At 37.0% G+C, this 17,535-nt stretch overlaps 1 protein-coding gene across 1 annotated transcript; it reads left to right on the top strand.

Annotated features, from left to right (window-relative positions):
• The first annotated feature begins 4,834 nt into the window (after positions 1-4,834).
• LOC101893275 (putative acyl--CoA ligase YdaB) lies at positions 4,835-7,595 on the top strand. The gene is made up of 4 exons (XM_005189054.4): positions 4,835-4,933; positions 5,114-5,682; positions 5,733-6,721; positions 6,776-7,595. Exons 2-4 carry the CDS (start codon positions 5,301-5,303, stop codon positions 7,121-7,123), a joined length of 1,719 nt encoding a protein of 572 aa, XP_005189111.2. The 5' UTR covers positions 4,835-4,933; positions 5,114-5,300; the 3' UTR covers positions 7,124-7,595.
• The last annotated feature ends 9,940 nt before the right edge of the window (positions 7,596-17,535 follow it).

The following is a 17,535-nucleotide window of genomic DNA, read 5'->3' as shown; positions in this document are numbered from 1 at the left end:
AACGTCAGTGGCGCGGGGTAATGGAGAGGCAAAGCACAATATATTGAAAAACACAAATTGTGCAAATTATGTGGCAAATGTTTCTTAGCATTTGTCAATGGTAGATAGAACGAGAGAGAGAGGGAGAGTGAGCTGCACGAGTGAACGTGTGTCTGCTGAAAGCTCCGGAAATCCGCTTTCAAATTACGCTAGTATTGTTGTCCTCCCTTCACTAAACACTGTTGCAGGGTGAGTGGGGTGCGATGTGCATTTTCGACTGTTTTGTCGCAATATGTTGTTATTTAAAATCCAATTCATCTTGGATTTGTTTAAATAAATGGCTGCGAAATGAAAGGCTAGGAATTTCATATTAGCATCCTGCGGATCAGTAATAATTAAGTTTTTGAAATTGTCAGAACTTGAGTTTTTACCCGAACCGCATAGAAGTCAAGTTATTTCAGACATTGTCTTTTTAGCACTTCACCAATTCGTTATACAAGAGAGTGACCTCCCCCAAATATGCAAATCACCTACTCTAGAAGTAATACTTTCAAAAGTGCGTTGTCGCTCCCAGAAATACCTTGAAATAATTAAAAGTACTACTTAAATCATTTTTATTCCGTGAAACTAAATAAGTTTTTTTTTTGAAAAAATAAAATAGGTTTTTTTTAATGTTTATATTCGAAAATGATAGGTTAGAAAATCATAGATATTTTTCTATTTGGTAAAGCGATTGGGAAAAGGGAGAGTTGGTCTTTCTTGCGGATGGACTTATCCTTCGAAAGACGAACGGCAATATATATTAACAGATCATTATATTGTTTACAAGCGTACAAAAGCATTTTGGTGATAATTTTCTAGAAAAAAAGGTACTCGTGATGGAGTCAAGCGTGATAGTGTGATTTCTTTATATTCGGCTGGAAAACCACAAGTGGCTATCGTTAGAGCACTCCAGCATTTAAATGTGAGTAAATCTTTTGTGTCTCGTACCATCACTCGTTACCGTGATAGTGGTAGCGTAGCTCGACGTTAAGGAAGTGGATGGAAGAAAACAGCAACATCAGCAGAAATGGTTCGAAAAGTAAAGTAAACATGCGTCGCAGTGGCCAAAAAAAGCCAAAATTATATATATATATATATATATATATATATATATATATATATATATATATATATATATATATATACGGAAATAAAAAATAACCAGTTTAAGATGTATACCCTACCCAATGTTCCATTGTTTAAATATATTTTAACTTCTATGGAGTGGGTTCCGAAGAAATGGGCCATTTCGTATCGGACCCTACCCAATGTTCCATTATTTAAATATATTTTAACTTCTATGGAGTGGGTTCCGAAGAAATGGGCCAATATTGGCCATTTCGTATCGGACCCTGCCCAATGTCCCATTATTTAAATATATTTTAACTTCTATGGAGTAGGTTCCGAAGAAATGGGCCTTTGTGGGGCAAGAGTGGACCCATATTGTCCATTTTGCAAAGTTGAAGCAAAATCGGATGAGGATTTCTCTTTCTGTGCACTCAAATATTTTCTTTGATTTCGACCTTTTTGGAGGTACCAGAAGGAGTGGATCCATATTGCCCATCTCCGAACTCGATCAAATTTCGATAATAATATTGTTTCAAGTTTGGACCAAATGCGTGCGCACCAGCCAGACGGACGTAGGGATACCTTCAGATCGACTCCCAATGTCCTGAATTGGAATTGGTCCAAAGAGACCGTTTTGGAGGTATCAAATGATATATACCCTCTGTATGCTGCAAAACTAAGGGTATACAAATATGTAAATCTTAATTCGGACGAAGTTAAATTTTGAGTGTACATGATTCCTTTGGCATCGAAGTCGTGATTTGAGCAAGTCGTGCATTTTGCATGTTAGGTCACAAGCGTAGTAAAACAATTGTTTCTGAAGAATAGAAATTTTGAAGACTACAACAAATTTATTTATCAGAAAGGACACAATTATTTTTAGGTTCAGCATAAGAAGGCTCTGGAAACGGGAAGACAAAAATTACGCTTTGAGATCTATTTTGACAGACAAATCTCATTCGGCAAATTAATAAAAAGCAAGTCAAAAACCAGATAAGTTCTGTCGGCCTGAACTTTGAAAATATGTCCATAAGTGACGGACCAACAAGCAGGCAGAGGGAATGATTACTATTACAAACAATGCATAATACCTCCACAAAATGCAAATCGGGTTAGCCAATTTTCTCTTATGGAATACATGGAGGGATCTATACGAATCCGTGGGTCATATAGAGCTCTACCTGGCTTATTACTTGGTATCCACTAATACCAAATTCAAAATAATTATTTTTGAAAATGTGACTTCAATTGTTAACATAACGATATCCCACTTTCAATCCCATAAGGCATAACATGCGTATGGCCAACAGTTTAACCATCTAGGTCGAGCCCTTCGTGTTTCAATGTAGAACAAATATGGGAAAAGTTGGCGGCGTCTGGCGATTTTTGATTGCAAATTTCTTAAAACTGCACATTTTGTTTCCCCAATAATTCACCTTCTCAGGCTGTTAGAAGCCACTTATTGCGATAAAAAAAGTAAACAGAAACTGCTCAGGTTAATAGTTTATTTATCGCTCTGTCAGCAACGCCTAGTACGGCACTGATTGATGATTATTGCTCGTAGTTAAAACGAAGGTTGCCTGAGTACAATCGTCAGTTTAGCACAGATTACATGCGAGAATGTTTACGCCTACGTTTGCAATTTTCTTTAGTATTGACATCGTAAACACGGAAATTACACCTATGTCGATTCAAAATGCTTGGCAAATGCATATTTGTAGTCTGAATGGGAATGTGAGGTATTATCTTTATTGTTCGAACCGGGAAATGTTTATATTTATATATAGAGTCTTGAAATTTACACAAGACTTTTGAAGGTTGGTTGAAATTTGATACCTAGGATTAAATGGACAATCCACTTTTCTGTAGATTTGAAGGAGAATTTCTGTTAACAGGAGCATTAGTTCCTCTGCTAACATTCTACCATTGGTTTTCTGTGCAGCAAGAAGTAATTGGCAAATTTTAAGAAGCACACTCGAGGAGGTTGTTTGGTGAAATTGATTTAAAACACAGTGGAATCTTTGCAATTCTCTTGGCCTTTTTCGAATAACATTTTTACCCGAACAAAACAAGCATGCGTTGTCAATTACGAATCGCCGCTACCCCATTGTGTCAAATACAAAAGCTATACCATTTTACAATGTTTAATAAGCAGTTTAGGTCACATGTGTACATACTTGCAAAATGTGTAGACTTGAATTTTGTGTGTGTACGTGTGTGCGTGCGGGCGTGTGGGCGTGCGGGCGTATTTTGGGTATTTACATCTGGTATTGTATATCCCATTACATATTTGAAATGTGACTAATGCGGTTGGCATTTAACCGAGTGGACATAACCCCTACAACTCATTGAGCCTGGAAACGTAAACAAAATGCTTAGGGTATTCATTAGACCCCACTTGGATCGGTTTAGGTGTGTGGCTAATGGCACTTTATCTGCGTACCACTTGTGGTTTCTGAGTTAGCTTAAATGGGGCAGAGTATCCCTTTTGCGTGGTGGTGACATTAAAAGTCAACCTTTTGTCCCCGCTCTTTAGGCTTTATGGCGATTGTTTAGAAAAGAAAAGATAGGGAATTGTTAGTCACCCGGGCCATATGTTCATTTCATATTCCTAAATCTCTCAGCCGCCGTACACGTGAGTGTGTGAGTCTGTGTGTACACGGGCTTTATGTGAGAGCTCTCTTCTAAACCACAGACTTTTGTTCCTTTGCTGTGGATGGAACACCAATGCGTGGGACGGTTCTAGCAGTCACCCCCTCTCCCACATTTCGTTCTGGGGTCCAAAGTGGCACTTTGAGCCATTTACGTTAATATTTTATATGAAGAATCACTCAGACAAATTACTTCAATGAAGCACTTTGATTAATTGAATTATAAAATTATGTGAAAGAGGATAATGCAAATACAATTAGAAGTTATTAAATTAAATTTGGAAATATGCATTCGTCTTGCCGAGGGAAAGCAGAGCGGCAGGCACTTGAATTTGTGGTTAATTTTGCCAGCCTAAAGTAGAGTATCGTTGGATCAGGGTGAGGAAGTGATAGTTTTGAATACCAACACCAACATTTATGCGTTGTTCATTGTTGGTAGTTGAGAGTATAAATGAATGGCAATTAAGTTTGTTGCTGTTCTGCTTTAGTTATATAATGCTTGACAGAAAATTGCACTCTAATCACGTGCTCTCCGTATCTCCAGACTTATTTACAAAAAAGTTGAATATATCCAATGCTTTGTTTTTTAAGATGCAATGTGGTTTCAAATAAATTTGCGGAAATAGTGTTACATCGACTAGAAAGCTAGAAAATAATTTCAAACCTCTCCAAATTCCGTCATTTCCATATCACACCATTTAGCTTACCAATCAGATTAAAATTGTATGATAATTCTAAAATTAAGAATAGATGTAGATGGAGCTTCAAAATTCCCAAGGGTTTTGGAAATTTATATTAAAACTATTTATGAATGGCATGGAAACACATTAAAAAATATGGCAACATCATGCAATTTCAGGATTTTCCGAATTGAAAAAGAAAATGTACTTCGAAGTCTATTCAAAAACTTAAATCACATTTAAATATTGCACTACATAAGCTAAAGAAAGGATTTGTGTCCTTCGGATATGGAATAAATAACCCTTTTTTATTTGTTCCCCATGTCTCGGGTAATTGGCGAACAAGGTCGAGAACTACGGACAGAATGGTTGCCATATTCAATATAAATAAACTGTAAATAGATTCAATATAAATTTCCAAATTGATAGTGCTGACAGGAGTCTAAACCTTGAAAGATGATAAATACTGAATAGAACTAAAACTATACGATTATGCATAAATGGCTGAAAAAGGTAAATAAAAGTACAGTGGTACAAAAAGTACTGCTGGTACCAAAAATAGTGCCTATGCGCATTTTGAAAGCGAGCTTCTAGCATGGCCTTCCATGCTAGAAGTTCGCTTTCAAAATTTTAATCAATATCGATTGCGAACAAAATTTGACTTTTTGCTTGAAAATGAAATTATCTTTCTAGAGTTGTACAAATTCTGTAAACGTCTTCCAGCTTGTTACTGATGTTTAGTTTGAAATCACTGTACCTGCCGCCCCATTGACTAATCTCAACAATAAATATCCGCAAAACAGAAAACTGTTACACACAATAGATAACTATAACCTGGGTAAATCACCACATAACGCTTAGTTTGGCACAAAGAATAGACATGCTAAGATCAGAGTCTCTCATTAGGCCGCAGCCATTTCTGGGCGTTGAGTACGACGTGACAAATAGACTATGGAAGTCCACCACTTATCCCTATGGCAATGTCTCAAACCGATCTGTGGGCGAGGCTTTTCTTGAGTCTATGCGGTCGCTGGACCCAAACACCATTTTGGAGTATCATTATGACCTGAAGAAGGAGAAGAGCGCAAGGGATATTTGCCAGGAATCCATAAGGGTGGCATTGAATTTACGACGGCTGGGGTTGGAAAAGGGTGACGTAGTTGTTTTGTTTACCGGATACACATACATGACTTCTGCACTGACCTTCGGAGCCCTATTGATAGGGGCTGTTGTGAACTTTTTTGAAGTACAATTGGAGCAAGGTATACATCTATGCAGGCGTGAATGCTTAGTAATTGTATTTTCCTTTCAGAGGGACTGATTGATGTCATGGCAACGATAGAGCCTTCAATAATTTTCTACGAAGAGAGTTTTCGGCACAAAATTGAAAGCTATTTGGACCAAAAGACACGAAACTCCCTAAAATACACTTTCCTTGTCGACGGGGCCGAAGCTGATAGGTTTAGAGAGGAAGTTTTGAAAGCTTCCAGCGAATCGATTTACCCAAACTTCCGTCCAATGAGTACAATAAATCCCCAAGAGGATGTTGCTTTCATAGTACTGACGTCGGGGTCGACAGGCACGCCCAAGGCGATACAGTTGAGCCATGCCGCCGTACTGAATGGCATGTACATATGGTGGGCAAACACTGACAACTATGAACAGCTGAACTCCGAGTCGGTATTATTTTCTTTGAGTCCACTGCGATGGATTAGTCAGCTGGAGCTCCTACTGCAGTCGGCAATTTTGGGCGTTAAACGCATTTGTGCAAACCGAGCGGCCACTGGGTCGTATGGCTTAAGCATTTTAAAGGAAACGCAGCCTACACACATTTTTTCCGTTCCATCCTTCTTTTACGAGGTTCTGCTAGAGCTTGCAGATGACGATCGAAATAGTTTGCAGTCGTTGAAGTTCATACAACTGGGCGGAGAGTATCCATCGAAAACAATTTCCGAAAAAGCCAAGCTCCATGCACCTAATGCCCGCCTTTACTATAGTTATGGAATGTCAGAAGTTTCAGGATCCATAACAAATGACGAGCACATCAGTGGCGGGAAACTCCAACCTGGGTACCAAGTTCAAGTTTTGAATGATAACTTGGAGCCCCTGGGTTGTAACGAATATGGCCGTTTAGCAGTTGGCACGCCTTACAAATTTCTGGGTTACAAAGGCGTAGAAAACACCGAATACTTCCTACCCAATGGAATGTTTTTGAACGGTGACTATGGATATTTTGACCGCGACAACATTTTACACCTCTTGGCTCGATATGCAGATTTAATAAGAATAGGAGGCATTGTAGTAAGTAAAGTACCGTGCCGTTTATATTTGTAACCTAAAATGTCAACATTTCAGCTAATACCCAAGGTAGTGGAGTCTTTGGTCATGTCTGTCCCCGACATCCAAATAGCTCGGCTTGTTGGCAGTGCAAAATCTGATGAGGGAACCGATCAGGCTGTTTGCTTGTTCCTGACATTGCAGACAAGGTCGATGACTTCAAGCCAACATATCCTTGAGAGTGTGAAACGTGTGTTGCGTTCAAAGCTACAGCCCTATGAGTGTAACGTGATCCACCACGTTGAAATTATTGAAAAATTTCCATTGACGACTTGTGGCAAAATAGATCGAATTGCGTTGGCCCAGTTGGTCAGGAGAAGATATTTACCGATCGATGATGAGGTCAGGTGCAAATCGGGCTTTTAATGAGCGAAATAAAGAATTTTAATTGTTTTCCTGTTGCTGATTGCGTCAATAGCCGATTAACCGGTTCTGACTGAATATTTGTGGGGTGCATTATCGAGGAAAAAGTAATAAAAGGCAAAGGATTAATTATTTTTTCGATTGGTTTTTATGTCAACACCGTTATTCGTTATTCTCTATTATCTTCTTCTTCTCTATATCTTTAAAAGAGGAAAATGGTTTTAAGTTTGTTTGTTTGTAATTTATGGACTCAAAAACCGCTAAACAGATTTTCCTGAAAATTTCCCAATATTTGTATACCCTCCACCATACTATGGAGGGTATATTAATTTTGTCATTCCGTTTGTAACTCCTCGAAATACTCATGCCAGACCCAACAAAGTATATATAGGGTAAGTGTGCCTAAGTTCGGCATCTCCCAGTAGTCGGCACTTTGTATTTTTAAGCCCAAATAAATGAAACTATTATAACTAAATGTTTTTTGTTTACTTCAAATATATAGTCAGCTATCTTTGTGTACAATTTCGCTAAGAAAAGATGACTTATTCTAATAAAAATTAAATTCTTTCAGTGTCAATGAAAATTTTTGTCGAGATAAAAATCTGAAATTCCGTACTAATTTACTAAAATGTGCTCAGAAATTCGAAAACGAAACTAATAGAATAGAACTGCAATATTTTTAAATAGCGAACGTGTCTGTTATTAAAAAATATCAAAAATAACGGTTCGTAAGAAAAACAAAAAATGGCAAAGAAAGAGAGTACTTTTAAATGTCAAATATATTTGACAAAAACACTGAAAGGGTTAAGAAAAGTACAATTATTAAAACTTTATTTTTTATTGCAAAAACTATACAAAATTTCGAATCTGAATAAATTAACTTTGTAATAATTGAAAAGTTCCACTCAGAATGGTGAGCGATTAAAACGCGAAAATCCTAAAAGTGCCGACTGGTACACTTACCCTATTCTTGATCAGCGTAAAATTTTAAGACGATGTAGCCATGTCCGTCTGTCTGTCTGCGTGTCTGTCTGTCCGTCTGTCTGTTGTAATCACGCTATCTTTCGAACAAATTAAGATAGAAGGCTAAAATTTTGCACACATGTATATTTTGCCAGTAGGCAGGTTAAGTTCATAAATGGGCCATGTAGGTCCAGGTTATCATATAGCCCCCATATAACGGTACTTCCCGATATTTGGTATTTTGATGAATTTAGCGACATTATTCACCGGAATTGTTTCAAATTTGGCATTTGAAGTTCGTAATGGATACTACAGCCTAAGACAGAAAATTATCTGTGCAGGTCCACGTCTTCATGTAGCCCCCATATAACGGTACCCCCCGATATTCGGTATTTTGATGATTTTAGCTACATTATAAACAGATTTTTCTTCAAGTTTCGCATTTAAATATTAAAATAATTTATGACAAAAGTTGCCATGCAGGTCCACGTCGTCGTATAAGCATTCTGTATTTTTAAGATTTTAACAGAATTTTTAACGGATTTTATTTTTTTTTCGAAATTGCCAAATTTGTACCGACTGGTGCAGGGCATTAAAAGTTCGGCCTGGGCGAATTTACAGCTTTTTTATTTGTTGAAATTCCACCTGAAACTGAAGATATTGCATCAGTATTGTATGTAGCTCCAAATATATATATATATATATATATATATATATATATATATATATATATATATATATATATATATATATATAAATCAATTTTCCATTACTTCATTTATTGCTTTTCTTCAATCCATTTAAATTGCGTGCTACACTTTCAAATTAACAATTACCTTCATTCAAGTATTTGGTCTCCCATTTTGTTCAAATAAGCAGAGCAATTTGTAAATCCATCCTTCCAAAATAACGAATGCTGCCAGGATAGCATCTGATATCCTATTGTATTTCAGATAAAACAGATCTATGACATGTTAGATGGCATGCAGGCAACAATTGTACTTTCAATGGTCACATGCTCGATGCGATCATGATTAATTGCCTTCATAAGACTGGTGTTGAGTTCGTGTGGCAGTATAATGTTGCAACATGAGCCCATTCGCAATAATGCCACTTGTGTTGTTGTTGTTACGTTTGGGCACACATTTCCGTCGAAGCAGCTCCTTTCCAATTCCAAAATTAACACCAGACGCGTTATACATATGAACGCATATATACGTTAATTTGGCCCACCTCTGCCAACTCAATAGAGAGAACATTATTTTACGAAAGCTTGTCTTATATCTGGCCGAATGTTCACGCTCTATTCCTGCATCATACTTCAGAGGAACACCCTATGGTACTTGGGGCTTTTTCATGTGTGTGTGTGTGTAGTTGTGTACAACATGTACAATAAAATTCAAACGCGATTGGGAACGCAATTTACGATCCGACCAGACAGCCGCAGTTCTCATCCAAAGTGATTTGGATGGGTGGCAGAATTCTCGCACAGCGTCGTCTAAAACAGAAAGTCCAGGAGCTCGGGCAGGTCTGATTGCCTCATCAGCTTTTGGTCGAGTATTTTTGTTTCAATGAAATTTAGTACAACATGTTAAATTTGACAAGCTAACAGATGCATGTGAAGTTTAACACAGAAATATTGTTACAATAAAAACACAAACACACTCGTCGAACTCGAACACAGCAACACTGACGTATGGCAACAACAAAGGATTAATCGTCCATCCAGTGGTGAGTTTGCGGGAGCAGTGGAATTGGTTGGGGTCAGAGGGAGGCGGAGGCGGAGGGGTGGTAGCAAAATGAGAAATCAACTCAAGTGAAACAGACAAAATTTAATTTTCAAAACAATGGTGTTTGTTCACCAGAAGTCAGGGTAAAACCAAACCATTGATTTGCTTGGATGTATGCCCATGTTCATACACAGACACATATTGCTGCTGAGGACATGTATGGACGAATACTATGTGCGTGTGGTTGTGAGCAATATTAAGGAGCCGCTCTATTGTGGAGGCCGTCAAAAGGATGAATTCAGTCGCAGCATCCGATGAAAATATTCTCTGCTCGAAAATAAATAGTTAAAACCACAACTGGTTATTTTTTGATTTATTTACTTTACGCCAACTAACTCTTTTAACATGGGCATGAGCTGGGCGGTGGACAATTGTCCATTCTTTGAAACTAACTCTAGACAAATTACTTCTAAGCCGATATATAGTCATTTAAAAAAAATGTTTTTTTTTTTCTGTGAAAAAGGGAGACCATTAAAAAAGTTTGGCGATTTTTATTCTTGTTTTGTTATAGTGAGAACAAATTTTTGACAATCTTAATTCTTAATTTGAAAGAGGAGAAGAATTTATAGATAGCCTGGCTGCAGTGTTTTTATACCCTCCACTTCGATACCCACCATTCTGTTTGTAACACCTCTAAATATTCGTCATAGATCCCATAAGAATATACATTCATCAGTCGATTTAACGATTTCCGTCTGTCTGTCGGTCATTTGACATAGCTTTAAAATTTTGCACAGTAGTTTGTATTGTGTCAAGGATGGTAGGTATTGGAAATGAGATGTATCGGTACACGTTTTTTGAAAACCCTCAAATTTATCGCCAGTTTGTCTATAAACTGGTATTTGAAGTTCGTTATAGGTTTTAGCTCCGTTGGCGGAATGTTGTAGATATAAGTTCACGTTTTCGTATAGCCCTCATATAACGGTACTTCCCGATATTCGGTATCTTGACGATTTTTGCACATTTCCAAGAATTTTTCTAAAAAAATGGTATTTGTTGTTTGTAATATGTTCCAGGAGTCGTATAGACTCCATACAATTGTACCTCAAGATATTCGGTATTTTGATGGTTTAGCCACATTTTCCACAGATTTGTCTAAAGTTAGGTATTTGTATTTCATAATGGGTTCTTCAACCAGTGACGAAACATTGTCCATATTGATCAAATTTTAATATGACGGTTCGGAATTTGATATTTGGTATATAGACCGATATTAGGTAGTTGTAGTTTAAAGTGTATTATGCGAATTATTGCAAATTAGTTTGATATAACCAGTTTTGGGTTTTTAAACTAATTTCACGTTAGTTTTAAATCAATTTATTTCCCCGCAGGGTATGCTCGTGTCAAGAAAGATGGTTTCTATAAATCTAAAAATGAAATGTAGTAAACATAACAGTTTCAGATCAATGGTTTTGTATAGGATTAAAGGCAATCATTTATTTTCGATTTCATCATAATCCACTTTTTGAACAATATTCAATATAAACGAACAGGGCTGATAAAATTCCTGTAGTTCATTCCTGAAACAAGTTATCGACAATTTCAATAATTAACGAATTGTGTCAGTAAATTAGCTACGAAAATGAAGTAGTCGTTCTTGAAATTTGCCGGCTACTGTAGGTAATGGCAAAAAACAGTTTGAGTATCCCACTACAGGTGAGTGAGTTGTTTCTTCGTTTTCTATAGGGAAGTTGAACAACTTATGATAATCCGTTAGCTTCGGAAACAAAAAAATTGAGCCAAAAACCTATTTTTTTTTTAATTGGGTTTAATAAGTCTCTTAGGGTCCGAAGAACACGAACGAACACTGGAAAGTATATAGTGCTGTTGTGGTATCAAGCATATGTTAATCAGTCTAAAAAACTCAAAGAGCGTTTTGTTCGGCTTTGTGCCGCCTCAAGTAGATGATAACTCACACTATAAGTTTTCAAAATACCAACGTAAAATTGTGAAGCTATCAGCCATAATAACCAACCAAGTTACTATAATTTGACATTTCGGACTCGTAGTGGATGAATATGATTCGACTTAATTATCCAACAGAGATATCGACCTACCGACGTTCCCGTCGTTACACGAAACAAAGGCGTCTCATCAATAAATAATAATTTGTTCCTTGAGAACTCAAAAACTGAACGGTTTAATGTCGGACGGATCCGACTTTATGATGCATTACACCACTATTCACATTAAGTAGAGCTTCCCATCCGTAACAAATAAACATTTATATCGGGAATTTAAGTGAAGTAGCTGATACGAACCATGATCGTTCTTGAATGCAATTTATGGCTTTATAACAGTTATAATTTTAAAACAAAGGAACTATGCATGGTATATCCAACTCTGAATAAATGTTCGTTAATTTTTGCGGATGCATTTTTAACTCTAAACATCTTAAATTGAAACATATATTTCTGAGATATACCTATATCTGATAACATTTTTACCAAAATCCATCCTACATGGTTACACTTTTGGTGCTCAATAATTCAGATCAGAAATCGGATATCGCTGTTCCAAATCTGATCCGATCTCTATAAAATTTAACAGAGGTATTTCTGTTCTGTATCTAGTAACTGACACCAAATATCGTTATTTTAGAGCGAATCGGATGAACAATATATACAGGAGCTATGGCTATATCTAAACCGATGTTCACAAAATGTGGCAGATATGCTTCTATGCTCAATATGGTCGTATGTACCAAATTCCTTCCTATTTGGACTACTATTTCACATTTGGTGCACAATAAAAACAAATCGGATAAAGATATATATGAAATCTAAATTTTGACCGATTATCTCTAATTTCAATTGGGTTCCCTTGGCCAAACAAATGATATGTGCAAAATCTCTTCTCGTTTGGGCAACGAATGCAACCTATACCTTGTTTACAATTATTTATGGACAGACGGACGGAAATGCATAAATCGATCGTGATTCTATGCAGGCCATCGAAAGGAGCTAGGGTCTATCTCTCATCCTTCTCCTGGCCACAGTGTGGTATAGGGTATAAAGATGTGGTCCGACGAATTTTCCACCTTTTAACATTGGTCTAATAGCGTGGATATTTTTATTATGTGTGCCAATCCTGGTGTATATCGTATCAGATTTAGATATAGCTGCAGTAAATACCAAATGCATAATATCAGCCTAAATCGGATAAGTTTTAGCACACAGGGTTAAGTTCAGCCTAGTGATAAATGTGTCAAATTTGGTGAAAATCCCTTCAGATATAGCTATATCTGTAATATATATATATATATATATATATATATATATATATATATATATATATATATATATATATATATATATATATATATATATATATATATATGTTCACCAGATTTGAAGTTTTTGTTACACTGAATGCACAATATACACACATTTTTCATGAATAGTTTCATTTCAAGTTTGCGATATTTATATTGAAATCGGATGAGATATAGATAAGGCTCCCATACATCTGTTCGCCCGATTTTATGCGTATTCGATTCGATTTTTTGGCCTTTGAAGGTTTTTTCTTTGTCGAAGTCGCAATTCAATAACGTGGCTTTCGGTTTTGTGGTATGAATCGGATTATTTATTTCATCTTTTTATTTAGTTTTTTTCTCTGCCTTAACTCAAAATCAGTTGTTACTTCGGAATGTGGAAAATAGGTCATGAGTCTGCTAGCATTCGAGGGGGTTAGACCCAACAAACCGAATAACGAGTGTACGTCAGATCTATGTAGACTTGGAATAGGCCCAAAATATCTGGTACAATTCAAAGGGAACTTGGAATTCCTTCCTTGTAAGGCGGTTTAATAAAATACGTACATACATACAATAGCTACACACATACATGTTCGCATTTATTGTTGTTGTTGTGTTAATACATACTGCCAGAGCCACTACGATTCCGGTTCCTGCCGAACTGGTGGGGTGTGACTACCACTCAACTGTCCGTTCGTTTGGCTCAACAACCAGCCGACCATGCCATTCCCCCCAACCGAAGGCAAAGGCAGCCGATATAGAAAAGCTAGTAAGTCCTCGTAGAAGCATCAATTTCAAAAGGATTTTGGATTTTATTTTAATTTATCAGAAAAGACGAACTCATCCTTGCACGCCCAGCTGCCACCCTCTGGGATACGAAAAAATCAAATGAAACTTACACATTTCCACATTAAAAATACACAAGATTTGCCCGTCCTTTTTTCGGAAAGTGACCCTACGGTCTTAACCAGCGTACATGGTGTACATTACACCCACATATAAACGACTATGGGGATCCTTTCTCTTGTTAACACGATACGCTCGGCTGCGTACGTTTTCGCTTCATCTGTCAAACATTCTGGGCGTTATCAATATTTAAGCAGTTTGTAGCTACTTTAAAAAGCAGCCGAAACTTTTTCATTTCCCTTTTGCATTCCTGGCAGTTTAGTCCAATCACGGGTACTGATGAAATGAACCATCAAGGAGAGTTTAAAACTGATGGAAATGATGTGGAAAGGAGGGCTCGTTCATTGCTGCATTTTGTTAGAAATATTTTGTGAAATGAAATCCTTTTTTTTTTTTTGTTTTTGAGGATATTTCCCATTAACACATTTTCATCTTTAGCAGTAACACTAGACACAACGCAAATGATTAAGAACGCAATATATGAACATAATTCCCATTCGAAATTACAGAATTTAAATGTTTGACTTGAACATCGGAGTGGAACCTGGACTAGCCCAATTCAAGTTAATACCCAGATAAGATAAATTTGAGCCCAATTCAACATAGAAGTAGGATTTGCGTTGGAATAAGATCGGTTTAGATGTAGCTATAACGCCCATATGTAAGTGTTGACTCTAAAGCCGTTACATGTTGCCAATATCAATTATTTTTGGTTTGGTGTCGACCCCACACGACCATATTTTGAGGTACCCTTTTGTCTAGAATGAATGCACGAATTTATCCGCAATGACATTTCATTCATTCTTGGTCTCTCGGAATATTGTCATACAATCATGCCAAAGAGTTTTCTTGGATTATGGCTATTTTCATTGGTTAATTTTCTTGTCGTTCTAGCCTTACTTCCTGGAACCAAACAGAAGGCGGCTGTTTCTGAAATGTATGGAACGATTTTCAGGTGAGAAACAATTGTAATGAGCTTGACCAATATTCAATCACCGTGTTTCTGTGAAGGCTTTCTATTTTTTCGACGCATTTATAACACGTTGTAAATATAATATAATATAAACAAAACGAACAAAATATATAGTCTGCGCAGATTTTGAAAAGCAAGCATGACTGTAATAGGATATTTCTGGGGCAAAAAGATAGCACAAATATTTAAAACAATTCCAAACCAAAGTTATGGTGCTCTTTACCCGCAAAACGTAAGCTAACGGTCATCCAAAATGCTAGACTTCTGTCCTGTCCTTAACTCTCTCCTCATGTAAAATTCAGTATCAATTGGTTTTTAATTGTGACCTGTAAAGCGACAGCAAAATCAGAATATTTTAATTTTTTGGTTCATTTGAATCCCACTACCATTGGTTCATAGGTCGAAGTCCGCGTCGCAGTGGCCGAAAAATGGCTTGTATCGCAATATTCCTTTCGGCAAATATTGAAAAATGAGCTCGGGGTAAAGCCATTCAAATTCCAAAAGGTGCAAGAACTTACACCGCAACGGAAAAAAATAGACTTAAAAGAGCTAAAGAGTTGCTTCGCTTGGGCGAAAACGGTGAACTGCCGAATTGGTTTTCTCCGATGCGGAAACATTCTTTGTCCAGCAGTTTGTAAACAAACAAAATTATCGTGTTTACTTGCCAAAAAGGTCAGCTGAAAATGTGCACCTTCAGTTGGCCACCAGATCTCAAGCGTCGGCCATGGTGATGGTGTGGGCCGCCATAACAGTCGTTGGTCGCTCTCCGCTTGTATTAATCGACCGTGGCATCAGAATAAATGCCGAATATTATCGCGAAAATATTCTTGGGCACGCAAACATTTTGGCCGCAGACCTTGGACATTCCAACAGGACTCAGCACCATCAAACTCAGCACGCGCCACCCAAGAATGGTTACAAAATGAGGTTCCTCGCTTCATTTCCAACGCACAATGACCACAAAAATCTCCGGATACCAATCCGTTGGACTATTGTGTCTGGAGTAATTTGAAAAGCAAGGTTGGCACTAAAAAATACCAAATTGTCGATCACCTCAAGAAAGCGCTTCGCCGGGAATGCAGCGTAGGACAGTTTCGTTGGCCGTTTGAAGGTCACAATTCGTGCCAAAGGTGACCAATTCGAACAAATCTTAACTTATTCTAAAATTTGATGATATTTCCAACATTTTTTGGCTTTTATTCAATAAAATGGAAAAAATGTAAAAATTATGGCATTTGACTTGGTTCAGTTTTTTTTTTATCTCACCCTGTATAATAACCCTAACATATTACAAAATATACAACTTCACAGTTTGAAGTATGACTGAAAAAAATCATGCGATAAGAAATGTAGCAAACAATAAAAAACAAAACAGGTTAAAAAGTATCAGTCGATTGTGCCGACATATTAAATAAATATATTTTGACTGTCGTTATTATTATTGACCTTCTATGGAGTAGGTTCCGGATGGCAAAGTTGCAAGAAAATCGAACATTTATTTCCAATTTTATGCGAAATCTTAAATTCCATATTCATCTCAGGTTTCTGCTTGAGATAAATATTTACATATAACAAGTTATAAAGAATGGCTGACTTGTTTCGCAAAGTTATGACAGATAAAAGTGTTGAAAATTGTGATCCTTTGTGCGTGAGGACCAGAAGGGGTTCGCAGATATATAGAGAGAGTTGGATGCTTATGTCGCTTTTTTAAAAATCTTGAACCCTATGTGGGGCAGGTACCAGAAGAAATGGTCCGATCTATACCATCTGGAATTGAATCGGATGTTAATTTTGCGTTTTATGAGCTTCATGGATATTCAAAATTTTTACCCTTTGTGGAGGATGGACCAAAGGAAAGGGACTGATACCCGAGCTTGAGTTAATAAAAATATATTGATATGTGTAATTTGAAGGCAATCGGTCTCTTACATCACATTTTATAAGAGTTATAATTTTTGACCCTTTGTGGGGGGGGGGTTTATTTAACAGTAGGAGTGGACTGATATTGCCCATCTCCGAGCTCGATATTTGATAATAATATTACGATGCACCATGTTTGGACCAAATCGGATACTCCTTTCGAGAATTATCGTGTGCACGAGTCAGACAGACGGACATCGCTATATCGACTCCAAATGTCCTGAAATGGATTTGGTCCAAAGAGTCCAAGGGTCTAAAACCCATACGTTTTGGCCGTATCAAATGATATAGAACCTCTCTAGCCATATGTCTGATGGTATAAAACATATTCAATTTTTATTGGCATATTTTTGCGCGGTTTTCTTAGATTTCATACTTTTTCGTCAAGAGGGCATCCTGTATGGTTGAGAATTGTTAAAACCAGCGGTTTTCGACATCTTTCTTTTACACACAGATTGTACATATTTTGCTATATATCCGATATCTTGTCAGAAGTGACCTTTCAATGTATTTGTTATTTCGCAGCGATTAAAAACATAAAAGTTATAGTTATGTGCAGGACCAATATGTCGACACTTTACATAATTTTTGGTCCAATCAATCCTAT

This window comes from Musca domestica, unplaced genomic scaffold (genome assembly GCF_030504385.1).
Source record: "Musca domestica strain aabys unplaced genomic scaffold, Musca_domestica.polishedcontigs.V.1.1 2, whole genome shotgun sequence".
Lineage (NCBI taxonomy): Eukaryota > Metazoa > Arthropoda > Insecta > Diptera > Muscidae > Musca > Musca domestica.
Note: the sequence above shows the minus strand (reverse complement) of the source record. Positions and strands in the feature narration are given on the sequence as shown.